At 31.7% G+C, this 20815-nt stretch overlaps 1 protein-coding gene across 1 annotated transcript in view; it reads left to right on the top strand.

Moving 5' to 3' along the window:
* Positions 1-391: 391 nt before the first annotated feature.
* Positions 392-20815, top strand: part of LOC134247903 (uncharacterized) — a 28931-nt gene continuing 8507 nt past the window's right edge. Inside the window, exons 1-5 of the mRNA XM_062730313.1 lie at positions 392-608; positions 860-959; positions 3527-3600; positions 3777-3923; positions 5565-8506. Of these exons, the coding sequence (XP_062586297.1) occupies positions 392-608; positions 860-959; positions 3527-3600; positions 3777-3923; positions 5565-8506 (3480 nt within the window). The remainder of the gene's footprint in view (positions 609-859; positions 960-3526; positions 3601-3776; positions 3924-5564; positions 8507-20815) is intronic.

Here is a 20815-nt window from a genome sequence, read left to right on the forward strand (position 1 = left end):
ATTTTGTAAGTTCTGTGGTCCACACCATAACCTTGTCAGCAAATACATATAACTGATCATTAAGTCAGAGGTTGACTGGACGTTTTTCATACTAATTGTATAAAGCCATATTCACACACTGATTGTCGACAGATTTTCCCGTTATTTCTCGATTATAACAAGAACACGGCGAGTGTGACTAGTTGGCAGGGGATGCTCACTCCTCCAAGGCGCCTGATCTTCTGATGTCTGTGAGATTCATGTTTGCTGCGCTACTATTTCATAGAGTTTAAGGACTTTTGAGCATGAATATATACAGTTCGTTATCTCCATATACGTTTTACCTTAACAATGCTTTATATCATTACAGATTGCGAAAGCGACGCTGGTAAAGGTTAACACTAAACGTAGTATGGATTTATCGGTGTCAAATCTACCTCAAAAATGGACAGAGGACGGTATCAAAGAAGGATTAAAAAGAACCTCCATCGACTTGCTTATTTCCTGTGGATATGAAAGTTCTGACGCAGTTTCAACATTAACAGAAAAAGATATTCAGAATTTAGACTTGCCTATGGCACAGAAAACAATTTTGAGAAGATGGGTTATTAAGATTTTGCAATCAAAAGGTGAAAGTGAAGTGCTAGTAAATGCTTTTCACGGGAGTTTCAATAAAAGTTTGAGTGAACAAAATAGCTTCAAGCATGATAAACATTTGTATAATTCAGATATCCAACCTAATAAACAAACTCGGAAATCACAGCATGGAGATTGTGTAAAAGGCATGTACAACAGTTTTAATATTTAAAATAAACACTAGTTTGATATGTCTTTTATTTGAAAATTTAAAAATAAGTGAGTACATTTTTATATTTTACAGTATCTTCCTCCTCAGAGGATAGCAGCAATGATATAGAGGAACCAATAGATGAACTAACGGAACATAGTCATAAGGGTACATTTCCACCTGTTATACAGAGGTATACATTGCATATATATATATATATAATATATATATTTCGTATTGCACATTTATCAGTACAATATGTATTTAAAAGTCATTTTTTCTAAAACTTAAAAAAAAAACCCAAAACACAACACTTTTCAATATATGATATAAAAGTCAACATGTAAAAAATACGTCTGATTGTTTCTCTATAGTGAAACGAACTTTTAATTGATTTTTTAAACACACTGGTTTTATTAATTTGTTTGTTTAATTTTTAGCACCAGAGTGTAAATTTGTTTGTTTACCTTGAGCAAGCTATTGCATATCATATCAATTGTGCTTTCATATGCCGCATAAAGATTAGCATTTATTAATTATAAATCTTTCAATTTTATCATTATATAGATTAAAATCTTTTTAAAACAAATATGCAATAACAAAATCAATTTACTAGAGAGGGATATTAAACAATATATGTTACAATCAATCAATTAATTTCATTGGGATGTATATTGTCGATATATAAAAAGTGGTATATAAGGTCCATGGAATATCAAAAAAAAGACATTAACTTCATATGAACAGATGAAAATTTGTTATAGTTTTTGCATATATTTTTGTAGGGAAGTTGATTGTGAAAATAAATGATTTTTTAATGCAATTGTTAACTTTAAAGTTTTGCAAGTCTCACAGACAAAAAGGATTTTGCAAAATTTCCGAAAATTTTAACGTCTTTTTTTGTTGAATTCCCAAATATGCAACTGAGTTCAGACTCTGTTATTTCATTTTCAGCTAGAGAGGGACATTAAACAATCACTCAATAAATCAATTTGATTGGGATATATTTTGCTGATATATGTTGTGGCACAAAAAGGAAAAAAAGGGGAAAATTGACAAATGTAGAATTTTTGGATAACCCTGTAACATTTTGTTCAATATTCCTAAAAAATTAGGTTTCAGAAATTTACAGGCATCACTTCAGAACCTAAAATTGCATGAATGTAATGTAAGGAGAAAGCATAAAACTGCACAGATCATAATTTTCAGTTGACTACGAATCATTGCAAGAGGATTATTCATGCCATAGTTCCGACCCCACAACACCCCAAATATCGACTTCAAAAATCTCAGATGAATACAGTATGACCACAGCATCACTGCTGAACATTTTGGTGCGCAGAAAAAAGCCTTTTAATGAAGTTGCCTCCACGTTAAAAAAGTTGGTGGTGGTAGTGTTATGATATGGAAAATGGTATTATAAGAAAGTAAGATTTATCGAATTCAATGGACTTTGATGAAAAAATGTAACCATGTTCTACCTACACAAAAATTTTGATGTAATTTTTTAATACAAAGCCACATATGGCGCGTTTGACACACTTATTCTTGCAAAGAAACAACAACCTGTTTCAGTCACAGTCATCTAAATCGCTAGATTTAATCCAAATTAATCAGCATTGGACAAAATGGCTTGACATGATTTGCCAAAGACAATCGCATCCCCAGACTCTGCAACAGCTGACTAAAGTTCTATATTTGGATTGGGAGAGTATTCCTATACAGTTTTTATTACACACATTTGCTTCCATTAGATGCCGTTTGTGACTATCATTTGTGTCTGCGGGGGGGGGGGGGGGGGGGCATACCAGATTTAATCTTTAATGGTCTTAAACTGACTATAATTTTAAAATTGTTCAGTAATTTGACATAAGTCTATTCCCGTTGCTTACCACATTTCTGTTTTATCAATGCATCATTTTACTAAATAATCTTTATGTTCAGTGTGTCACTTTTAAATACTTTTTTTGAAGAGTATATGTTGTCTATTCATCTAAATGTCGAGTTGAAGGCAACAGCAAGTCTTTTTTCCTTCTCATGTATATGTTTCTGAAAAAAATTACTCCGTATGAATACAAATATGTCTGCGAGATAACACTGTGGATCCCCATACAAATGTGTATCCTAAAACCATCAATTTGCAAAGCAGAAAATCAATCATTTAAATATAGAAAAAAAAACCAACAAAAATAAAAATAAAGATACATGTATATAAACTTAGTATTTATATTTAGTAAATGTTTTTCGTTATTGCTATTAATATTAGTGTAAGAAAAAAAGATTAAAGCTCGATATAACGATTACTGGAACCCCTTGTTAAATAAGTAACTTTTAATTCAATCAAATTATAGGAAATATTAAAACTGATATAAGGGCTACACGATTTTAAAATCAAAACAAGTTCGATATAATTAGTATTTTAGGTAGAATTTTTTTTTACTTTAAAAATTCCCATGATAAAATCAAACTTTATTACATATATACATATAAATAAGGCTTTGGTACATTCCAATTAACTGGTATTAGGGGAAAAATAAAATAAAAATATAGCTTGTATGTCGATTCGTGGGTTTGTTTTGTGAAGAAGTCTAAGCATAGAAGTACGTTTATTTCTTAAATGAGAAGCAAGATAAATGTTGTGTTATTTGATACACACTGCAATGAATAAAGAATTTGAAAATCTTCTTTCTCTATTAAGAATCATGACTAACAGTAATAAATGCTGCTATCATGTTATATTAAAATATTCTTTGATTTTAGTTTGGTTAATGAAGATATTTTACCAATAAACATGGAAAACACGGGTGAAATTGCTCCAAACAGTTCAACCAAAGGTAACAAAAAGATGTCTGATATAGGATAATCTATATGTAATGAAGTTGAATACTTAAAATGAATACCATGAAAATATGGAGTTTGAAAACATTTGAAAAGAATTTTCGAATAAGTTATTTTTGTTTTCATTTTTTCAAAGATTCATTTGAAATATTCATTTATGGGTAATATTTAGGTGGGAACTCAATTACCATGAAGAAGCGAACGGATGTCAGAAATACATCTAACTGTGTTATCGCCGACAAACTTCACGTTGTGAAAAATGAGTTTGTACTCCAAGGAAAGAATAAAGGAGAAACAACATTGTCAAAAAACATAAAAGGTACATATGAAATGCACTGAATTCACTGTCAATAAGCTGTAATACTTAAAAGTTTATCAACGTATCGAAACTATTTGGGTGATTGAGTAAGGAATTGACATGACATATTCAAACCCAAACATAATAGGAATGTTTCAATATCAATATTGTTTAGTCTTGCATTGCTATTCCGAAAACAAGATCTTTTATTACATTTTCTTGTGTAAATATATTTTTTCTACCAAAGAAATACAAACGTTTCCTACCTGTTATATTGTCCATAGACTTTGCTAAATGTTGACTTAACACAAAGTACTAATTATTGCTATTTTAATATTTTTAATGCAAAAAAATGTTGTTCAACTTTAATTTGCCAACCAATCAAAGTTATATTATTATATTCTCTGTCAGTTAAAATAACTTTCCAGTAAAAACGTGAAAAGAATCTGAGCTTCAATTTCGCTTGATTAGAAAGGTTTTTTTCGCTAAATAGATAAAGTATTTATAATGGGGAAAAAACCCTTTCTAATCAAGATCATTCGGAAAAAGTAGTTTGATTCAATACATTCATCTGAGAGGAAAAAAATGAATATCTCTGAAATAAAAATTATTGAAAGGATAAAAAAAATATATAATTCTTCAAGGTCTAGAAATTGATTTACCTTTTCATCTAAGGACTCTTTTTTGTTTTTCTTTCATTATTATTTGGTTGACCTGATATCGTACCCACATTAATTTTATCAGAACATCATTTTAGCTATAATTATTGAAAACTAAAAGAGCTAATGCGGTGGTTTATGGTAGCAGTTACTTTTTTTCAATTTATTTTCTGCTTTATTTTGTGTTTGAACATTAGACCAAGGATACATTCCGAAAACTCATATTCTTTGTAAACATTTTTTTGGTGAAAGATGTTGCAATTCTCTCCCATAATAAACTTGTGAAGTTCTATAACAACATTTTGTTATTGAGTTTTAGTCTGAAGTTGTTATAACTGGGAACAAAACTACCATAAACATGTATCAAGATCAGTTAAATACATTATGTTCTATATAGCTTGCCAGAGTTACTAAAACAGATAGTATAAACAATTCTTTAAACTCTGCATACATCACTAACTGACAATACTGATTAATTGAGTTTTCTTTCTAGATCTACTCTGATGTTTTTCTGATTAAAGCTTTAAAATCATTCATAAATACGCAACAAATTTATTTTTTAAAAAAATTATTAAGGATAAATTATACGTAATAAAAATGTGAAGATGTATCAGAGATCAATCACATCCCAAAAATCCCAGTTTCCAGATATAATTATTTTTTTTGTTTTACATTTTCAAGTGAAAAGTTATTGCAAAATATGAGTCATGATATTACAGTCACTGTGTATAACAAAAAATTAAGAAAATATTAACTTCAACATCTCTGTACAGGCAATTTTTTATACTTTTCTTCTAGTGTCTGATTAAATATTTTCTTTTTTACACATATTCTACTATTGATGTACCCGACTTTAAATAAATATTATCTAATCTTACTTATTATCTTACAATGTAATTTATTTACATTAAGATATGTCCTATCTTAAATGTACTTATGTCCGCGGAAAATTGATTGAATAATTTTTCAAAATTACTGGTTTAAATGTGTTTCATAATTTCAGGAACGACAAAGCTGACCCTTAAACAACAACAAGAAAATATATCAATGACAACTTATGCCTTTACAGCAGCTGAACAGATACTAGAGGATTTGAATTTCGTCATGATATCTGGAAGACCTGGTGATGGTAAAACCTGTATTGGACGAAAATTATTAGCTCTCAAGGCCGAACATGGTTTTGATCCTTACTGCATAAACTCGGTCAAAATTCTTCAAAAAATTCTTAACGTTGAAAAGCGCCAAATATTTTTCATGGATGACGTATTTGGAACAGTGACCTCTGATAAAAACAAAGTCAATAAATGGTTTCACCATTTCGAAAATTTGCGATGTTCAGTAGATGGAAATAAAGGGAAAACTTTACTCGTCTTTGCCTCTAGAAATTACATACTTAAAGACGTTCTTTACCTGCTTGATAAAGGATCATTTTTCAAGGCATTTAGTATCGTTGATTTGTCGAATGATCATTGTTTAACAATTGACGAAAAAGAAAAAATGGCCAAAATATATAACGAGAAATTTAACTTAAATTTGTCAGAAGATGAAATCAATACCATATGTTTACTTGATACATCATATGGATTTCCATATGCTCTAAATCTTTTCAGTAAATCTTCAAAAATCCGACAATTAGGATTAAAGTTCTTTGAAAATCCAAGAGAAAAGCTATTGTCAGAAATATCGGGATTTGCTCATAAGGATAAAATTAAGTATTGTACATTTGTAATGACATCAATAATGGAAAAAGTCAGTATTTCTAAATTGGACGATAGTTGTGAAAAATCAAATGAACAAAAGCTCATACTTAGAGTATCTGGACTGTGTGATAATACCCCTTTCACAGACATAATTAAAACATTCAAAAAACTTAAAGATATTTATTTTCAAACACATGAAGGTGATACGTTTATCTTTTCACATGAAACATATAAAGAAGCTACGATGGCTAACATTGCAGAAACACATCTGAAGCTTGTGTTAGAAAAATTTGATTTTGATTTCATTTTGTCATCAACAGCTACGACGAATTCCGGAGAAGAAGATGCCTATTCCATACATGTTATTCCCAGGATTTATTTTAAAGTCTTAGCGCAACGATTTATTGACGAATACAAGAATGAAATATACAATTTGTACAACATTATGAAACATCGTTGCTGGGACGATCTTTGTTTTGTTTTAGAATTTGAACAATTTATGTCTGATCATTCACTTTTTCATAATATGATTAATTTCATGCAGTCAAGGGGCACTTTGGATAAAACAACTTTCTTCTGGTCCATTTGGCATAAAAAAGAAAAACTTGTTTTGTACATTCTGGATAAATGTAAATCAAAAAACATGACAGATGATTTATTGTCTTTGCAAAAAGACACATCAGACGGCTTAATCGCTGCATCGTATAGAGGTTTGAGTAGAGAATGCTTGGAGCTCTTGATAAAATTTGGAGGTGACGTTAATGCAGAAAGTACTTTCCAAACATTCGGAGAAGATGATGATGGATATTATGAAGACCAATTTTCATGTTTTGAATTCATATTTGATGATAAATTTGGACACGAAGTTCTGGTTAGAAAGATGACACCTCTTATGGCCTCTATATATGGAAAACAACCAAACATTCTACAATTCTTACTTAAGAAAGGGGCTCAAACGAGAATCCTTCAAGACAACGGCATGTCAATGGTTCATCTGGCTGCCATTGAAAATGACATACACGTTCTTAAAGTATTATTAGACTACCCTTTGAATGGTTTCCCAGGTGGTGATAACAAGGGTTATACGCCTTTTCATTATGCAAAATCACTAGATATCATCAAAATATTGTATGAACATCATCCACATATTTTACAACTGCGATGTAGAGGAGGCAATACTCCATTGCATTTATGGGCTCGAAGAGTTTTCTTTCACAGTACACTAAATAAGGAAATTTGCAAATGGGTATGTTTGAAAGCGCCTAAACTTAGTAACTGTAGAAATCAGAATGGTTTGACTGTTATTCATTCTCTCGTAAAATCTAATCAGGAAGACAACGCAGTCGCAGAAATGATTGAAATTTTAATAACCTTTGGAGCAAATGTGAATGCTTCAACAAACAGAGGTAGAACTCCATTACATTCAGCTGCAAGATCCTCCAATGTCCGATCTCAGACCGCACAAATTCTTCTGAAATATGGGATTCAGATAAATGCAAGGGATATAGAAGGTCGCACAGCTCTTTATTATGCTCTTTTCACGGATAATAAAGTTTTAGATGTACTTCTTAAAGCTAAAGCTGATCCAAATATCATTGACGAATATGGACTCCCTATCTTACATAGCTTGATTACAGATGCAGGTGATGGTCTTTTAAGAAAAGAAACCAGTATTCAGTTCTCACACGAATACAGATTTGACTTTAAATTAATAGAGCAACTCATTAAGATTGGATTAGACATTAATCTAAAGAGTACGAAAAACGATAATACAATTCTTCACCATCTTTTGTCCTCTATGAGCATGTTGCCGACATATAGTAAGATAGAGATACTTTTAAAATTGGGAGGTGATCCAAACCAGAAGAATAATAAGGGTTCTTCTTCAACTATGTTTGCTGCGTGTGTTGGTATTCCACTTCTACAACTTTTAATTCAATTTGAGGGAGACATATCTTTGTCAAATTGTAAAGGTGAAACAATTGCTCACAAGGTTCTTCTTAAATGTACTGAAAACCATGCATTGTCCGTTATCACTTACTTGCATGAAAAACGTGTATCTGTTCATAACCCAGATAATTCCGGAAAGACACCTCTGGATATAGCATTTGAAAGGCGTTTCGAGAATGTTATTAAATTTCTATTGAAGAACTGTCCTTCAAAAACTTTGTTTTCTTTAGCATTATCAAAAGGTTTACGTTTAGAGGAATTTGACAAGGAAAACAGAAATGTTTGCAACTTTTTGGTATCTGCGAACCTAGAGGAGTTTGAACATATTGAAAGAATCAAAAGCATACTAGAAATATGTAAGCCCAAAATGCTTTCCTTTTTAAATGATGAACAGGCAATACGCACAACGTTAAAACGTAACAAATTCAACCTCTTGAAATATATGATTAGCATTGCAACCCCAGTTACAAGGAGGTCAATAAAAGATTTGATTCCTGAGATGATTAATTATATGCAAGGGAAATTATTGATAGAAATTTTGGAGATGCTATCATGTCAGATGAATGTAAAAATATTCACGGATGCTTTCATTGATGCAGTAAAAAAGCCAAGGGAAGAGTTTTTTTTATCGTTCTTGATAAATAAGGGAGCATCTGTAGACTTGTTTTCTGAAGGAGAACGCCTGAGTTACATTTTTGGACTTATTGGTTCAGAGTGCCCTGATTCAAAAATAGACAATGTGTTCAAATTACAATGTGTTCAAATTTCTAATAAAGTACCTTTCTCTTTTAACAATAATGAATATGGAAGGATTGAATTTCTTGCAAGCAGCCATAGCCTATGACTCAAAGACAATGCCAAAAAGAAATAGAATAAGCGTGATATCATATCTGATTAAGGAAAGAATAAATGTAAATCATCATTCAAAATCTGGAAATACTGCTCTTCACTATTGCATTTTATCTAATCGACCTTTTGAGGAAAAGAACAAAATTTTACAATTGTTGCTCTAAAATTATGCTAATGTTGATGCCAAAAATCTCAGCGGAGAAACGGCTTTAACAATTGCTTTCAATGCAGCAGGAAAAATCATATGCTCAATGGAATCAGTTGAGGCTCTAATCAACCATTCCAAATATTCGAAGAAGTATATCATTATTAAATATTTGAAAGAATATACTTCTTACTACGTAAATTTTCTTGATCAGTCGGATATACAGAGGGGGAAATTAATTTTTTTATACACCTTACAAAACCTATTAAGGAGCAGTGACCTGATTCAGCCTTTAAAAATTTCATTGTTGAAAACCATACCTGAACTTACAGACATGTGTTTGGATATTGGTGCAAATGTAAATGAAAGGGATTCCGAGGGCAACACTCCTCTCCATTACATTTTTTCATCCAATGCAATTCAAGAAGAAAGGAATAGATTGTGGAAGTATATTAAGCGTTATTCTTCAGAGGATGACTACGAATTTGCATTTATGAACGCATTTTATCACCTGAGAGGACTTGAACAATTGGAATTTTTACTTATATCAGGAGCTTATGCAAACATTGTAAATAAAGATGGTGATAGTCCTTTGCATTTGTGCGCTAAGTCAAATTTTCTCGCAATATTTACTTACATCGCAATGAAAATCCTTTTGAAATATGGTTCAAATGTTAATATAAAAAACAAAGAAAATTTGACTCCACTCCTCGTGGCTATTCAGCATTACGGAAATAGGGATCGTTTTATGAGGATGATGCCTCTTCTTAAAAATAAAGGTATTCAATTAATTGATAATATGCACACAATTGATACATATTTACATGCTGCCGGAGTAGGTATAGGAGAAATTGTGAAATATCGTCAAAACTTCAAAACACCATTTGGTTCTAACTTTATGTCCGAGATGTTCGATTTTCACAGAAGATGGTATGATAACGACGGGCATGAGTCTGATTAATAAAATTTAGCTCTTTCGTCTTGCATTGCAGACATGGAACACAAGAGCATTTTTACACCAATTCTAAAGAATATTTGTAACCCACTGTTACAATTGAAATTTTTATAACATAACCAGTTGCTCTCATATAAGACAGTACTACCCGCACAAATTTCTGCTTTTTAATGTAGTTTTATAATATAATAATTATTCTGCATTTTGTAGAAAATATACATGCAATTTACTAAACATGGAACCCAATTGCAAGGGCATGTTATGCACACATTTCATATGATAAATTTATTATTAGTCTAAAAATAGAAAATACAGTAAATTCTGTAATAACCATTACCCCTCCCCCCAATCAAACTTTGACGGAGATAAGTATAATTATGCTTTAAAACAGGAAAATGTCTGCAGACTTCAAAGCACTGTATATTTTCATAAGTCATGACGTCATATAATTAATATTAGATGAGGAAATGACGTAAATTTAAAATTTTCACGATTTCTACAGAAAAAGATGTATATTATGTCGATAGATCATATTATAGGTAAGATTCACCAAGCGAAGGTCTACTCCAGGATGTGTATGTGTGGAATGATAGTATCAAAGAAATATTTAAATAATGTCTGGAGCAGGCCTGTGCTCTATTAATTTTACAGAAAAAATTGAGCAGATTTTGTCCATTTTTTTCTTTCTCTTAAAAATAATACAAAATCTGAATAGTTTGTGACGTGATCAAAACAAATTTGTCAATACCCTGCTTTGAAACATTTAGACATTTCATACAATATGTAAAATTCAGCACATTTTAAGGAATATTAATAAGTTATAATACTACATATGTCCTTTTGATTAAAAGTGAAATTTGAAGATTTTTACTGAAGAAAGGACAATGGTGCTTCAAAATTTTGGCTTGTCATTGGAATTTCGAAAGTAAATGCACGTTTTATAAAATAACTTCATATTTAATTTGAATGATGGTTAAGCTCAGTTTCTTAATTAATCTGTACCTTTTAAATTATCTAGACATATTGATTGTTAAATGTGTAAAATGGTTAAAATCTTTATGTAGCAAAAAATAGTTGTACTGTGCTGACGTGAACATTTTTAGCTTTGAAAAACAAGGCAGGGAAATCGCTTTTTATAAGGCATCTGATCCAACTCGTACGTCGGATGTTTTAAGTGTCCATATTTACTTTAGATCTACTCTTGATACTAAATATTGAATTGATTTTTATTGTTAAAAGCTGTCTGTTATCTTCATACATATTCATATAAAACGTCTCATTTCGAGCATTTATTGTTAATTCACTATATAACATATATTGTTTAAATTATAATGTTCAGACGAACACTTTTGTAATGTTTGCTCTCAAAATACATGAAATGTGAAAAATTTATTAGTCAAATGTGTTACATAAATGTCAATTAAGACATACAGTACTTTTCTGTGCCTTATAAAATACAGATTTATCAAATATGGGTAATTCCCAAACAATTACTTGATTATCAAAATGAACGTAAAATCTTGATAACAAGATGACTGGTAATATTTCAACACATTGCGTGTGAGATGTATATTCTTTACGCATGCCACACATCATAAACGGTGGCCTACAGTTACCATAACATCTGTATCATTTATAGGTTTAAGGATTTTCCCCGTAATTGTCAATTACTTGAAATAAAAAGCGCATTACAATAAATCATCTTTTTTACTTAGATATATCGCAATAATTAAATATCGTTGATTCAAAATAACCCCCCCCCGAAAAAAGTCCATGTAAATAAGATAATAAATCCTATTTAGTAAGTATGAGTACTTATAAGTTATTTCATTTTTCAATGTATTCAATTGAAAAATTCAATTTATACTTTAAAATCGAAGTTGTTTGTATTTATATGTTTATTAATGTAGCCGACTAGTTTGTTTGTGTGTGTGAAAAATTTTAATGGAAGCATTGACTTTGTGTACTTGTCAGGTATAAGAAAATCTACCTGGACAAGATCCAATATTCAACCCTGTGCCTTAAATATAGATTCGATAATAAACATGTGTATGTGCTTGTTAATTTGAAAAGTGGATTGACAGAAATAAATAGGTTAATTGATTTTTTCTGTGATTCCTGCACATGTGATTAATCCACATATCTGCATTGTTGGAGTTTTTGCAACCTTTGTTTGATTTATTTGAGCTTCTGTTTTATTTTTAAAACAAAGTCTTTGCTAGTAATGTATATCTGTTTTACAATCTGTTCTGTTTTTTATACATTATTTTGACATGTAACACTGGAGATCATTATAAAACTTTACTTTGTCATGTAAAAGAATATTTGTATAAGGTTTTTGGATCTTCCCATTTATTGTATTATTAATGCATATCGTCGCTCTCAATAAATTACATCTCACACAAAATTTTTGTTTTGATATTTTATCCACGAAGAAAGCTATAGGTACAGCTTAAATGTAAATGCTTCTTAAAGAAACATTATGGCATGAAGGCCATGCATGTGGGTCGTTTTTTAACATTTAAAAATCTCAATGTTTTTTTTTTAAATTCAAAATTGATTAAATCATATAATAGTTCTTTACGGCTAGGATTGGTCCAAAATATGAAAAAGATTTTTTTTATTAATACAAATAATAATTTAAAAAATAGATAAATTATTTCATACTGAAATGACGACAGACTTATTTGTTTTGTCGATCATGACAAGGAGCACACAGCGGATGTGACCTGTCGGCAAGGAATGCTCACTCCACCATTGCCCCTGATTCCATCTTTGATGTTTTGGAGTTTCGTGTTTGCTGTGCACTATTTTGTATTGTTTCATGGACTTTTGCTTTTGAATACTGTTCCATATGTTTCATACACCATGTCTAAATGAATCAGGTGAGTGTAGTGGCCCCGAGGTCTTGCCATATGCATTTATATGTCTACTCAATTCCAGTAACTCTTGAGAACACACCATTTTTATACAGTAATAAGTAATCAATCAGCTGGAACACAGCTATTCTCACCTATTGTAGTCCTTTAAAAATATTGCTTGGATGATATGGCTTCAATGATTGTTTTTAGTGAACGTCGTTTATATTAATTATATTTATCATTTTGAAAATTGTAGTTAGTATAAGGCAGCGAAATTGGACATGCATAGAAATGTCGCTACATACTTCTAAGGTGAAGAAATATTTAGAACGATTTTAAGACAAAGAAATGTTGAAAGTCATTTTTGGTAATAAGTTAAGTGTATACGAGGGAAACAAACAACATATAAAATAATATACAACTAGCGATCTCAACAACTTCCATTCCTTCTCTTTAACTAGTCTTCTTAAAACAAACCAGCGTGACAGATTGGCCTCCTTTTGCATTGATCAAATGGGTCATAAACAAAAACTGTAGACCATTTGAATTTTTGGTGTCTTAATTGTGTCTTTTGAGTTCATTTATTAATAATTTTAGTACCAAAAAAAAATTATTTCCGTTGTACTCGATATTTATATACTCAATAACCATGATAAAAACAGCTTTGGGTTAAAAAGGGCTTGAAGGGGCTCAAGAGCACGCTTTATATATCAAAATTTTATATTTTACCGAGTACATGGGTACTCGATCAGAATAAAACGTCCGAGTAACCGATTATCAAAGACTGACCGAGTTGACATTCCTACTAAAAAATATTAGCTTTGCGGTCTTGAATGGTTCGTTGTAAAAGAAATTAATATCCTCCTATAATAGCAGTCTGGAAATAGTTACCATTCCTGAAATCTGATCCTCTCCTGGCGTCTTCAGCGAACTGCGTTTCCAGTCCTGTCCACAAATTTCATTGTTAACAAGGAGTTTACGATATTGATAACAGTACACATCCTCTATTTCATTCTTGCATTTCGGTATTTGACTATTTGTTTTCAACGAAAACACAAGGATGTTATTTGAAATAGTGATGAAAAGCAAAGCAGAGAAAAGAAGGAACGCCATGTTTGCTGGAAGCCGACATACGAAGCTGACATCGACGTTGTCGGAAGACATTAAAAGTGAGGTAAACTGCAAACTTTTATGTATGATTCGAGGGAAAATATAGGGAAAATGATGATTAGAGAAAAAAAAATAAAAGGAATAGTTCCTTTTAATCTATTTTAAGAATACGTATGGGGCAATTTCATCTTCGTTAAACAAATTATCGCAACTTTAAAAAAAGTGGTATGCATGCTGAAAATATTCTAATTTCATGTACTTTGTACAAAAATATTGTAAAATGAAGTATAGCTAAAAATAGTTTTTTTCTTAGTTACACCATGAATAATTTCACGATGATATTCCTCTTAGATAAAGTAAAATCAGTATATATCTTAAATTATCATACTATTCAGTAGAGAGGTCATTTAAATCTCTAAAACATTTTTTTCTATTATTACTACTCCGTAATGGAAAACAAAGTCGTGTAATATACGCTTTTCTGTGGTTTGGCATATATAAAATTTATGCTGTGCACTTTTAAGCTTTGCATATGTATAAATTTAGACGAATTTTTAGAAAGAGATATGGTCAACTCTTTAAAATATTTTCATAATTATACCAACCTTATTACCTCCCTCTCCCTATGGAAGTTTTTATAAGCAGTAAATGCTTTAAAGGAAATACATATTTTTTTAAAATATACAATTTTGATTAAGTAAAAAGCAATTCAAAACTTAAATCCTTTTCCATCCAAAATTACATATTTCTTTAAATTGCTGATAATATGAAGATTTAAATTGTACTTGAAATTGAAATAATATGAAAAGAGAAATAAATGCAGTAAAACATCCAAAAAGCATAATTATAAAAGAGAATAAATATATATAAAATGTTTAACATATCTCCTGAGTTTTAAAAGATAAGATTGTTCCCGTGGGAATTGTTTGATCCCTTGTACATTTCTAGCTTTCTCTTGGGGAAACAAAGTGATATTTCTCTTCAGTCTCCGGAAAATTAGGCTCTTTAATTTGTACATGCACGTGTACTTTTTGGTCTTACAAGTTCATTTCTTTCCCTAATTTTTTTGTTAATTTAATTACTTTATTTCTGTTTTTATATGTCTACAGAGATACTTTTGATAAACCTAATTTGTCATCTTAAACCTTGCTGTGTTGTTTGCATAATAAAAGATAAATATTCTAATGAGAAATTCGATTTTACAATTAAGATTGATTTAATTGATGTTTCTATCGGCTTGTGAAGTACAATTTGTTATTACGACATGTGTATATTACGTGTATTACGGGGAATCCAATTCAAAATAAATTGATGGAATAATAAAATGACATTTATACGAAGCTAACAACAACTTTTTTGAAAATTCAAATTGGGAAATTATGGCATTTAACGTTTACATTTCTTTGCTTTTGAGAGAAAAAAAAATCTTCGCCCATTTCAAAAAATTATTTTAAAGATTATTATTTCTAGCTTGAAATTAAATTATATCAATGAATTTTCTTATAATTAACCCATCAAAAGCTAAATATTTATAAAATGTGTTTTGTACATTAAAGAACATCAGTTTCGAGCAGGTTGCTCATCCGATAGTGTCTCATCTAAGAACAACATAATTTACATTGTATTCAAAAGGGGTCATCATCCAAAGCAACTAACTATAAATTAATAAATAGTCGTCCCTGTTAATTAATAAGGTGCCAGTAATAGAACTTGACCATCGTGTAATTACGGGCACCTCATATATCTGCCCTTCATTTGCTTACTTTTCTAAAATAAATCATCATTAACGATTGAGTTTTCTTCTTTTTTAATTTCTGTTGCCTTCTCCATTTATAATTGATTGTATGTGTTAAACGTTCCTCTCGAAATTTTTTTATTGCAAACCGTGGACCTTTGAAACCTGCACGTTTAACTGAGGAAAATGCAGATGCTGATAACAGTATTCAAGCTCAAAAGCCAATTAATAATTCAAAATTGGAGCGGAGCAAATAAGGACCTCCAAAACCTCAGTGCATCCTGTTATGAAGCACCAAATATACCTTTACAATGAAACGAACAGTCAAATGCTGGGTCTGAAGCGTGGTCAGGAGGCAGCGACAGGCCAGGATACCAAATGCGTTCTCAACTACTCGGCGAGCATGAGAAAGTTTATAATTAAATATTCTCCCCTTATAGGTCAGGCGTGCTGAGAAGGCCATAAAATTCACAATTTTGAAAGAGTCACCATTGCTTATCGTAACTATACACTTAGCACGCTTACTTTAGTTACTTATACCCAGAGGTGGTCAGAGTAACAAAGAGAAAATGCATTTCCTCTTTTATCAGTTGTCCACCCCATCCATAGGAACCGCTGACCCTGGGGCCACATCTTTCAAAATTTTGAAAATTTTATAATTTTTATTTCTGAATCATCATGTTCTTGATTAATACCAAAGCGTAGATTTCAAAGCATTGACTTTTTTTTCAGACTTTGTACCCCCCTCAAGTACCTCTGTCCCAGGGGCCCGGAAATTATCCATTTTGGAAGAGGCAGCTTTTTTAATCATAAATATGTACTAAGATTATCGGCATTATACCCAGGAAAAAAGGAAAATATTTTCAAAGTATTCATGCATTTTCATTATATATCAAACAGTAGAGCCCTGCCCTAACACAAGAAACCCTGACCAAGTGGCCTGAATTCACAAATCTCAGAGGCATACTTCCTCCTCATAACTATGTACATAGTTCATTGGTTTGATAACCAGGTCGTAAAAAAGATTGTTAATGAATATATGCATTTTCACCATATAATCAATAGAGCCCCACCCTAACACCAGAACCCCTACTCCAGAGGGTCATAAAATTCTCAATTTTGGAAGGGGAAGCCGTATTCAACATAACTATGCACTTGGTTAGTTTATTCTATGCCCATGAGCAGAGAGGAAGAATTTCAAAGAAATAATGCATTTTCACTATATAATCTATTTAGCCCCGTCCTAGCACTAGAACCCCTGATCATTGGACCATGAAATTCACAATTTTGGAAGAGGCAGTTTTATTCACCATCACTATGCACTTGGTTAGTTTGTTTAATGTTTAGGAGCAGAAATGAAGAATTTCAAAGAAATAATGCATTTTCACTATATAATCTATTAAGCCCCGCCCTAGCACTAGAATCCCTGACCTTTGGGCCATGAAATTCGATTTTTGAAGAGGCAGCCTTATTCACCATAACTATGCACTTGGTTAGTTTATTTAATTCCCACGAACAGAGAAGAAGAATTTCAAAGAATATATGCATTTTCACTAAATAACTACGTAGCCCCGCCTGCTACTAGAACCCATGACCTTGGGGCCATGAGATTCATATTTTGGAAGAGGCACCCTCATTCAACATCACAATGCACTTGATTAGTTTCTTTAATGGCCACGAACAGAGAAGAAGAATTTTAAAGAATTTATGCATTTTCACTATATAATCTATATAGCCCCGCCCTAGCTCTAGAACCCATGACCCTGGGGCCATGAAATTCACAATTTTGAAAGAAGAAGTCTTATTCAACATCACTTTGCACTTGGTTAGTTTATTTAATGCCCAAAAACAAAGAAGAAGAATTTCAAAGAATTTATGCATTTTCACTATATAATCTATATAGCCCGGCCCTAGCACTAGAAACCCTGACCCTTGGGCCATGAAATTAAAATTATTTGGAAGAGGCAGCCTTATTCAACATAACTATGCACTTGGTTAGTTTGTTTAATGCCCGGGAGCAAAGAAATAATGCATTTTTACTATATAATCTATTTAGCCCCGCCCTAGCACTAGAACCCCTGACCCTGAGGCCATGAATTTCAGAATTTTAATATCTCGTGAAACGAAAAATTAATTTTCTCGTTTAAACGACTTCCTATCCGGTGAAAACGAAGTTTAGTGTCGAGAAAACGAAATTCAGTGTATTATCTCCTGAAAATGACATTAAAACGAGATAACAACTTGTGAAAACGACATATCATTTCGTGAAAATGAGAAATTATCTAGTGAAAACGAATGAGAAATTATCTTTAGCATGAAAACAACTCATTATCTCCTAAAAACGACATATTATTATTATTATTATTATTATTTTTAAGAGATATTGTGAGGTTTTTACGAGGCGATAATTATATCGTTTTCACTAAAAATAATGCATTTTTTACATATAATACACCTGTAATTTTAAATGAAAATAAGTTCCTATCATGCAATGTTTTCACGTAATTCTACAAAACGCAGGGAACTACTTATTATTTGATGTACACTTCAAATAGTAGGACACACATGCTGTAAGCCAGGCTAGCTCAGAATACCAAGTTCAAAAATACGTGGATGAAAAAAAAAACACCTGCAGAGTTTAGAAACCAAAACTTACAAAGAAATATTTCATTTATTGATAACCTAAATAACTGTTTTATCTAAAAAAAAAAATAGATAAAACTACATCCCTATTTTTAAAAAAATGACAGTGTACTATCTATACTGACTTTAGCATCCGACATCAAATGTCCGTGCTTTTCAAAGACCTGAAATTGAATAATTCAATGTCCACGGTTGTGTTACCGCCTGGATTGTTATATTTTTATAACAGTATCGATTTTTGCATTGATTGGTAGAATGTTCGTGTATTGTTAGCAGATATTCGATCTTGTAAGTTTTCGAAGGTAAAAGAGCTGCTTGCAGATTCCATGTTGGAAAGTGTTAAGACGTCTTACACTCTTCTTTAGTCAGGTGGTTTCATGTTTCATACCCGTGGAGAACAGATGGTAATACCACTGATCGGTATATATGAGACTTCGTCGGAGGCTTAACATCCATGGGATATATCTAGGTTGGAAAAAGCGAAGTAGAATTTCCATCCTTTGGAGCATGCGTGGAAAATTAGAAAATTTGTAGATGGAAAATTGAAAATGGGTTTACCCAAATGTTCATAAAACCATTCCGTATTGAATTTTGGATTGTCCTAACTAAATGTCAAATTCTAAAGGCTGTTTTTGAGTTTTTGCGCTAAATGACATAAAAGATGATCTAGATGCGTTGAAATTGAATCGCCATTTAGGGCATATTTCAAGGCAGTCTCAAGCATGGATTGTAGATCGCCTGAATATAGTGCGATGCGGGCTATATGGTATGCAAGGGCTTGTGAATAGTGATTTCTGTCAAAGATCACAGGGTGGTTGGAATTCAGTGATTGAAGCTCGTCGAACAGGTATTTGATGAATACTAGGTATAAAAACGAATACAACAGGTCCCTATATCTGACCTTTTGTTGGACTGAAAACGAGCATGATTTGTTTTGTTGACTCTAACTACGCTCTCTGTGTTCTGATGGCAGTCGTTAATAATGTCCCATATTTTTCCTTTAATGTTTAGCTTTTGCAATTTACACTTGAGGCCTCCATACAGTGTCAAATGCCTTACTTGTGTCAAGAAAGAATATGTAACGTCACTGTCAATTTCTAGGTTATATGATATAAAGTTTCGTGGAGGTAAAATGAGACCTGTGAGGCTACCCAGTTATTGTGGAAGCCTTGTTGTAAGTTTAGAAACGGTTTACCGACTTAAAGACAGGGAGGCTATTTTGGCTGAGAATAATTTTTTAAAATATTTTGAAAAATCTTGGTAATTAAGCTACTGGACGGTAGCTGTTACGAGAGTTTTTGGGTTTGGTACCTCCTTTGTGAATCGGAATGATAAGTGTTCGTTTCAATTGCGGTGGGACACAGCCGGTGTCAATGATTGCATTGTATAGTGTACAAATTATCAGAATGTAAGATATGTTCGTTTGTGATGTCAGCTCCTGGCGGTTTCTTATATTTCAGAGAGGAGGTGGCAATGATGACATCATCGTGTAAAATTTGAAATGAATACAGTAAAACTCGGTTATAACGAAGTCCTGGGGACCTGTGAATTTAATTCGCTATATCCGTAAATCGTTATATCCGTAAAACGAATTCGTATAACCATATATAGTGAATTCGCAATATGCATGTTTTCCTTCAAGTGTTACTACAAAATATGTTATGGAAGCAAATTTAAAAAAATGCTCTCGATACTAAGGTTTTATTATGAATTGAATTTTATATACAGATGCTAAATGAAAACAAAGTCAGTTCAATTTATCTCATTTAAAGATCTTTGAAAGTTCGTTATAAAAGATGTAAATTTCATTATATTTTATCTCAATGGGAATCAAAATCAGTTCGCTATATCCGTAAATTCGTTATCTGAGTTCGTTAAGAATTTTGCCGGGGACCAAAAAAATTTCGCTATATCCGTGAATTCGCTATATCCGTGTTCGTACTAAACGAGTTTTACTGTAATTTATCTCGATTATACTGAGGTTTTTTTTAAGAAACAAGGAAAACTTTATCCCACGAAAGCGACATTATTCTGTGAAAAACAACATTTTATCTTATAAAAACGAGATATTATCTTGTGAAAACGACACATTATCTTGGGAAAACGACACATTATCTTGTGAAAACGAGATAATTTCTTGCGATAAGGAGATATTGTCTTGTGAATACAAGATATTATCTTGTGAAAACGACATAATATCTCGTGAACAACTCGCCAGCAACCTACCAAAGACGAATGGAAAATTTATTAGCAGATTACAAGTTTTAAGTCGTGTCGTATCAAAACAAGGAAGCGAAATGGATCTA

Source organism: Saccostrea cucullata, unplaced genomic scaffold (assembly GCF_032062105.1).
Source record: "Saccostrea cucullata isolate Sc308-1 unplaced genomic scaffold, CSIRO_AGI_Scuc_v1 ctg120, whole genome shotgun sequence".
NCBI lineage: Eukaryota > Metazoa > Mollusca > Bivalvia > Ostreida > Ostreidae > Saccostrea > Saccostrea cuccullata.